This window comes from Diachasma alloeum, unplaced genomic scaffold (assembly GCF_001412515.2).
Source record: "Diachasma alloeum isolate Michigan unplaced genomic scaffold, Dall2.0 Dall_scaffold_00447, whole genome shotgun sequence".
In the NCBI taxonomy this organism is placed as follows: domain Eukaryota; kingdom Metazoa; phylum Arthropoda; class Insecta; order Hymenoptera; family Braconidae; genus Diachasma; species Diachasma alloeum.
Genome location: NW_021680586.1, coordinates 157777 through 165859, shown reverse-complemented (window position 1 = coordinate 165859; position 8083 = coordinate 157777). Strand labels below are relative to the sequence as shown.

At 39.9% G+C, this 8083-nt stretch overlaps 1 protein-coding gene across 1 annotated transcript in view; it reads left to right on the top strand.

The window, feature by feature from the left end:
- LOC107042402 overlaps nt 1-1005 on the top strand; it is a 1580-nt gene extending 575 nt beyond the window's left edge. The window contains exon 2 of the mRNA XM_015263435.1: nt 157-1005. Coding sequence (XP_015118921.1) covers nt 157-1005 — 849 coding nt within the window. The remainder of the gene's footprint in view (nt 1-156) is intronic.
- Nucleotides 1006-8083: the final 7078 nt, after the last annotated feature.

Below are 8083 nucleotides of genomic sequence, written 5' to 3'. Positions count from 1 at the left end.
ACGAAAACAGATAATGCTGCTGTTGCTAACACAGAACTTGTCAACAATGCCATCTGTCATTTATTCGAGGAAATACGCTATGAATTGAATGCTGTGGAAATTGATAGATGAAAAAATGTTAGTCTTTCAACATTAATGAAAAACTACATTTCTCAGAGCCCCAGTCAGGGCTTTCTCATGGAAAACGCAGGCTGGAGAATTGATAAAGAGAAGAAGATAACTGATGATGCAGGATATTTTGATGTATCCATTCCCCTCAGCATGATATTAGGATTTGCTGAAGATTACCAGAGAATTGTTGTGAATGCGAAGCATGAGTTGATACGGACACGTTCACACAACGATATCAATGCCATCATTCAGGGGGCACCTGCAGCTGGACAGCAGGCAGAGACGTTCAAAATTTCTCTCACCAAAATTGATTGGATGATTCCCTACATCAAACCTGCAGACTCTCAAAAAGTGCAACTTCTCAATCAGATTTCAAAGGACAACCTAGTGCCAATCAGTTTTCGAGCTTGGGAATTGTATGAGTATCCTCTCTTACCTAGGACATCGAAACATGTGTGGGTCGTGAAAACCTCAACACAACTGGAGAAACCTCGTTATGTCATTGTAGGCTTTCAAACAGCCCGTAAGAATCAACTGTTGAAAAATGCTAGTGAATTTAATCATTGTAACATTCGAGAGATCAAATTATTCTTGAATTCACAAAGCTATCCCTATGGAAATCTGAATCTTAACATTCCACACAACCAGTCTGCTCTGCTCTATGACATGTACACCAGCTTCCAAACATCGTATTACCATCAAGAGCCTGAGCAACTATTCAGCAGAGCAGAATTCTTGGACACTGCACCTCTCATAGTCATCGATTGCTCCAAACAGAATGAGTTCTTGAAATCTGGACCTGTTGACATCCGCCTGGAGTTTGAGTCATCAGCGGACTTCCCCGACACTACAGCAGCCTACTGTTTAATCTTACACGATCGAATCGTTGAGTAAAGTTTACTCAGCGGTAGTGTGAAGAAACTAATTTAATAAAAAAATGTTTTTTTTTTTTTGAAAACGAATGTAATTTTTTAGCGAAATAAACAATAATTATTCTTGGAGACCAAATATCTTTTTATTTCTCATCACCTGCATTATTATTATTATTAGTGCTACATTCTGCCTTTTTTGTCAAAGAATTGAACATTATGATAACACCAAGTTTTAATTCCTGTAGAATACCAAGCATTGGTATAGCTGGACTCTTCTCCCTCAGATCTGGCCCCCTCTTCCTCTTCAATCCATTGCTCGTTGATGGACCGTCATCATCATCATCAGCATCATCATAAGAACTACTCCATCGATCTTGGATGAAATCGAGGTTCACTCTCACTACCAATTCTTCAATACACTCGAGAATCACATCCAATTTTTTTGAAATATGGCTGGGCAATGGTTGCATAGAATCATCAGATTCTTCTTCTTCATGCCTTTTCCTCAAATCACGGTGATTTTGGTCCAAAGACAGGACATCTTTGATAAGACTCCAGATATTGTCAGGTGGAAGATCAGCAAAATACATCTCAACTAATTCTTCAAAATAGAGAGAGTACGGTGGCGTACTAATCAGATAACGCATATCGTCTATCGAAAGATCCTCCATGATTGCAACTAATGTGACCTCTCGAAAGTGCACCATTTATATCCTCTGACTCCCCACCCCTACTCTCCGTCGATATGATGAAAACTAGTGTAACCGAAATTTGGTTGCGGGAAACGATGAACGTTTCCTAGAAAACCGCCTGCACTATCAACCGAAAAATTCTTCTCAGAAACAATTGATATTCCCTAGCAAAAATAATTTGATTTCAGAAATATATATATGATCAACATTTGACTTCTCCGGTCCATCATACGCTTATGCACTGCTCTCAGCTGATGAGGTCGACAAACTCGTACGTGTCGTCATGTAAACACCTTTACTCTAGCGATCCACCAAGCGGTATCAAGGTCAATCGCGATTGTTCATACGACGCGTACGTATGATAAACATTGGGGCGCGCGACCACCCTCCCCTCCCCCTGCCCCTCCCCACATGTCTGAGGCAGCATTCGGATGCCAACCCCCCACCCCCCCGTTCGCCATTCTCAGATGGGTCGTTTTGGACGTTTTGTATCCAGAAACGGCTTTACTTCACTACTCATCTAGCGTGATGAATTGGCCCCAACGATCGAAAACGGTTCCCCTCCGTCAAATTTCCGCCTAGGAAAATTACGACTAGTTCCAGAAACTCTCTGTAGTCTGTTCGATCGATTTTGTTCTATAAAGAATAAATATATATTATTTTCTGATATTGAAGCCGAATCATGATGAAAATAGTAAAATATGAGTAAATTTCTGTATATATGAAATAAATTACTACTAACCTGTAATGTATCTCGCAAAATGTAATAATATTCTTGTCATCGTGGTTCACGGCTTGTTTGACTTCATTGTCTTCCAAACCCGATGAATATTTTCCTTTGTTTATACTTTTCCACTGTTTCTGAAATCTTTTGAATATCAGCACGTCAGGCCTCGATGTACAGGGTGTCCCATAGTATGTGACAAAAGTAAATTGCGTTGTATACCGCAAGGTGACAGCGCAGTCCAAAGTCTAATATATGGTTGAAGTGGAGACTCTCCGCAAATTTCATCCGTACTTCAGTCACTCGCGAATTAGAACACTAAAATGGAAAACCTAACCATTGAACAAAAAACATTCCTCATCAAATCATATTACCGAAGAGGAGGTTCAACTACTGCAGCAATAAGAGCATTTCATTCTAAGTATGGCACACACACTGGAGTGTCTGATTCGAGTCTCAGACGGTAAATACAGTGAATGAACTAGATAACCAAAATTTTTTTTTCTTTTTTTTTTTGAAGATTTACGCATTTTTCGACCAATTCATGGGTATTTTCAGGTTAATTGAGAGATTTGATCAATGTCGTACACTAGACGATAGGAGGCATGAGAATCCTGGCCCTTCACCTACTGTAACCACAGATGAGGTTATCCGCACAACTGAAGAACATTTCAAAAAATATCCAAATGATACTCTTCGGAAGGCTTCCCAAACCTTGAAAGTCTCGAGAACTTCACTTCACCGTATCTTAAAAGTGTTTTTAAACTTCCATCCCTACAAAATTTCTGTACATCAATTTTTAACTGAAGAAGCAATGGTTCGTCGTGTGGAATTTTGCCAAGAACTTTACAATCTTTTTTAATCCAAGGGGATGAAGGCACAGAATATCATCTTCTCTGACGAAGCACATTTCTACTCAGTTGGCTTGGTAAATAAACCAATTTTTCGCATTTGGGGGACTGAGTCACCTCACGTCGTTGAAACCAAGTCCTNGTTTGTCGTGTGGAATTTTGCCAAGAACTTTACAATCTTTTTTAATCCAAGGGGATGAAGGCACAGAATATCATCTTCTCTGACGAAGCACATTTCTACTCAGTTGGCTTGGTAAATAAACCAATTTTTCGCATTTGGGGGACTGAGTCACCTCACGTCGTTGAAACCAAGTCCTCACACCCGAAAAAAGTTACTGCATGGGCGGCAGTTACCATACGGCGTGTTTTCCTTGAATTCCTCGAGAGTCGGACAATTAATGCGGACATTTACTGTGAGTTCTTGAAAAAGAACTTCTTTGCTTGGGCACGAAAAAATCAATTAGTCAAGAATTTCTACTTCATACAAGATGGTGCCACCCCACACAGGACTATTGGAGTATTTGAAACACTTTTTTCCGTTTACGGCACTCGTGTGTTAGGTTTAGGTTACCCTAAGTATGCCCATGGGGGCATGGAATGTCCGCCTTACAGTCCTGACTTAAATCCCTGTGATTTTTGCCTGTGGGGTTTTCTCAAGGACAAGTGCTATGAAAAGCATCCGACGACTGTGGAAGAGTTGCAAGACGCAATTAGGGATGCTGTCCGAGCTATTGATGAAAACATAATACAGCGCATCTATACCAGCTTCGAGCGTAGGATAGAGTTCTGTAGTACAAGTGATGGCGGACACTTGGAAGGGATTGTATTATAATTTGCCGAATGTTCTGTGTATAATGAAAAAAACAACAATTATTTACACTTAACCGTATTCAAGTTATTCGCAATTCACTTTTGTCACATACTATGGGACACTGTATCGTCGAATGATACTTCCAAACGCCGCGGTCTGCCTTGTTTGGATGTTGAATGGAAAAAAGATGAAAATAATTTTAACACTTCAGATTGTCTTTTTAATAACAATGATATATTCTAAATAATTATGCCGGATTGTACAGTAGATACGAATAATTAGCGGACTGTATTTTAGTTGAAGTCGGAACTGTAACTAACTGGAAAATTGGGAAGTCGCAGCTTTTATGTGTGTGGGACTTGGAGAAAATTTGGAGGTTCTCTATGATTGGTCGTTGGGTGGTGGAAGGGATCACGAGTTGAGAGAGTGCTAGGATTGGACGAAAATTGAAGGGAAGGAGATCGCTGAGCGAGAAGCGCTGTGATTGGTTCGGCGCTGTAGATTTTTCGACACGTTAGGATGGAGGAGAAGGGGAAGTTTGGGACTCAGAAGTGTCGATGTAGGGCACGACTCCCTGGGGTGCTGGCGACAAACTGTCGGGACTAGGGATTAGCTTATTGCACGGGATTAGCAATACTCGAATATTATGGGTCGTTTATGAGGCCCGGTGCAAACTCGAAGTGATCAAATGGGTATAGAGGAACAATTGATGGGNTATAGAGTAACAATTGATGGGAAACTACGCGAGGAAATGAAGGTTGAAGAACAATTGGCGGGGAACTACGCGAGACATGAATTTTAAGGGATAATTGGCAAGGAAATACGCAAAACAATAAAGGTTGGGAATGGTTGGTGGGAAAAGACCCAAGAGGAGACAAATTATTTTGTGGATTTGGGAAATTATGAAACAAGCAGCTGCAGTAGATATTATTAAAAATAAGGAAATAAATAAATTCGATTGTTTCATGGAACTATTGCTCACGACTCAACAGACACCCTGTACAACCCATTGATGTATTAAAAGCTTCTTTTAGAAGAAGCTAAAAAATGTGGTGACGACATGCTAAGTGCAATAACTCCCTGCCAATTAATTCCTTCAGCAAAACACAAGCACCATTAGCATTGCCAGTGTTACTACTAGTGGTATCGAATACCATGGCACACACGTCATGGATAAGCTCCCATTCTTCTAAACAATCGTAAACAGCGGTCGCTTGTGCTTTTCCAGTTGCGTTTTCCAGTCCTGGTACACCAAGTAATTGATGCCATTCATGTCCTGATACTAACACAGAGATGCGTTCAATTTTTTCGAATTTATTTCCCGCTGCTGGTTGTTGTTTGCCGTTCCAGTGAACCGTGAGGATACGACATAGTCGCTAATTAGAATTATTCCGAATAATATCATTCAGTTCCTCTCGTTGTATTTGACGGTTTCGGCGAATAGTTTCACGACTCAAGTGAACATCTTCTAGGGTTATACCAAGGGCGATTAAAACGGCTGCTAAGATACTTGCGGCACTACGGTTACTGATTTTGGCACGATCCAAAATTGCTGTAATGTCTGGGCTCATTACTTTCACTTTTTTAGATTTGGGAGGTTGCATTTCCATTTTGAAATTTGAGTCATTCTCTTCGTCATCCTCCATTTGCTCCAACCATTCTATTGGCTCTACACCATCTTCATATTCGTCAAATATATAGTTCGCGCCACTTTGAACAATTTCACTGGGTTTGTCTAAAAAATAAATTGAAAAAAAAAGATAAATGACACATCGAATCCATAGTTGGTAAATATAAAGATAAGTGTTGCCTCAACAATAAAGAAATGATTTTTTCATACTAACGTATCTTGTTGTAGTAAGTCTGAAGCCATTTGTTCACTTTGAATATTATTGTCATTCCAGTAGCCGGTGTCGATGATTATATCCAAAAGTACATTCTGTCCTTGTTTTCGGTGGAGATTCAGCGAAGTTCTCAGTTCTTCATTTTTCATATCGTCAACTTTTTTCTGATGAGTAATATCGAAAAGTTCATTCAAAGTGCATTGGAAATCCGCCAGTTTCACTTGATAATTGATATAATTTTTCTTCGCGGCACTGTATTTGAGCATGGTTTTATATTTTACAATTAATTTATCCATTTTGTCCATAGCATGACACTCTTTGATAATTGGAATATCCGCATAATTCCAGAATAAAGCACATTTTTGCACAAGACACTTCGAAGCTTGGCGACCAGTAAGTTTTGGGTTACTATGTCGCGTGTAATAAAAATAACACGCCAGCCTTTGCCTATTAGTCGGTAATTGATTGCCAGAAATTTCTAGCGTTGCATTACCAACCAATGGAAGTTCCGTGAATTGTCGCGTTGTCGGCATTTTCAGTGTTTTTCTCTATTAATGAAGAAAAAAATCACTAGCTTTGCGATGTTCACACTTCGGAAATTTTTGATCAACTAACTTCGAATCGTGGCTAACACGAGATAATTTCCAGGCCTTCAGGTGATTTTTGCGCGTTGACCAATCATAAATGACAATCATAAAATCATAAACTGCTGATAAATTTTTAAATTTAACAACATAATTGCAACCATTCTATTGATCGAGACTCTGAAGACGGAACAAAAACGGAAATTCATTAAAAATAATCTCATAAACAACTAAAATTCTCTCCAACATTTCAACTGAAGCACAACCGGGGTCGCTAGGGCAGGTAGACTTCTATTGTGTCGTTTTTGAAAAGTCTGACGCGACGCTCGGGACATTTCTTACCTGGAAGCGAGGTACCATAAAGTACTATGACTTTTCACCAAGGTCGATAATAACCAATTGCTGGTAGGTCAAATGTTTTCAGTGAAATTTCCAACCGTGGTTGCTGATAATAGGAATGTGCTAAAAAATCTGAAAAAATTCACATCATTTCTCCATAAGGTCTTCTATCATTTTTTCGAATGGAGTGTAACGAACATGTGGGGATGTCCATTAGGAACACCACCGAGACCTGAACACAACTACCCCCACGACAGGAAAAGTCTATCCGTGACCAATTAATTAGGGTGAGAGAGAGAGAGATTTTTGTTTTCCCACTCCGGTGGAGTTTTGAACATAAATTTCCCATTCCGATGAAGAATTTTTGGAGTTTAGTTTTCCCATTCCGATGGAGAATTTTTGAGTGTAGTTTTCCCATTCTGATGGAGCATTTTTCAGTTTAGTTTTCCCATTCCGATGGAGCATTTTCGGTTTTGTATTTTCCCACTCCGGTGTGGTAATTTTTGATTCGTTCATGATCGATAAATAATTTTTGAGGGCCCATAATTTGATCGAGAAGAAGGGCCATATTTAGAGTCATCCGGTCTTTTTGTGGGAATAACCCTTTTATAACTCTCGCGGAAATCATATAAGATTAATTGAAATATTAGCGCTCCAGAATTTTAGTTGGGTATTACGGGGTAAAATGGGTTTTTTTTTTAGTTTTGTCGGAAGGTCACTTGGGATAAGCGCAACCCTTAATCCCGGTGAATTGCCAGGTTGCCTTAGAGTTTCGGGGGGAAACGTTTATTCTATTTTTTTGGGGGGGAATCACTATCCGTAATTAATTATTAATTTTGCCTCGTAAATCCCGGAGATTTGATCCGTGAGACGCATCTTAAATTTTTAGGATCGATCGAGCCTCCATACGCTCTAAAAATAATTTTTAGGAATTAATTTGATTTTATTTGAATTTACGCACTCGGAAATCCCCGAATTTATTCGGTGGCTCCCTCGAGGCTTACACCTCTGAGGAGAAAACATCTCCACCAATCAGAGCGCAGGGTGGTTGGTCGGAAGTCCCGAGGGCCCGGTGTGTCGCAGCACTGACCTCCGAAATTAGTTCTGCGTTGACCGTCTTCAATAAGTAGTCCCGTGTGAACTTCTGTGTGCCCATACGACGCAACTACGCAATCTGGATTATTGTGGGATTATTCTGTAGCTGCAAGGATCCAGGATGGTCCGAAAAGGAAAAAGGATCGTGAAACATAAAAAA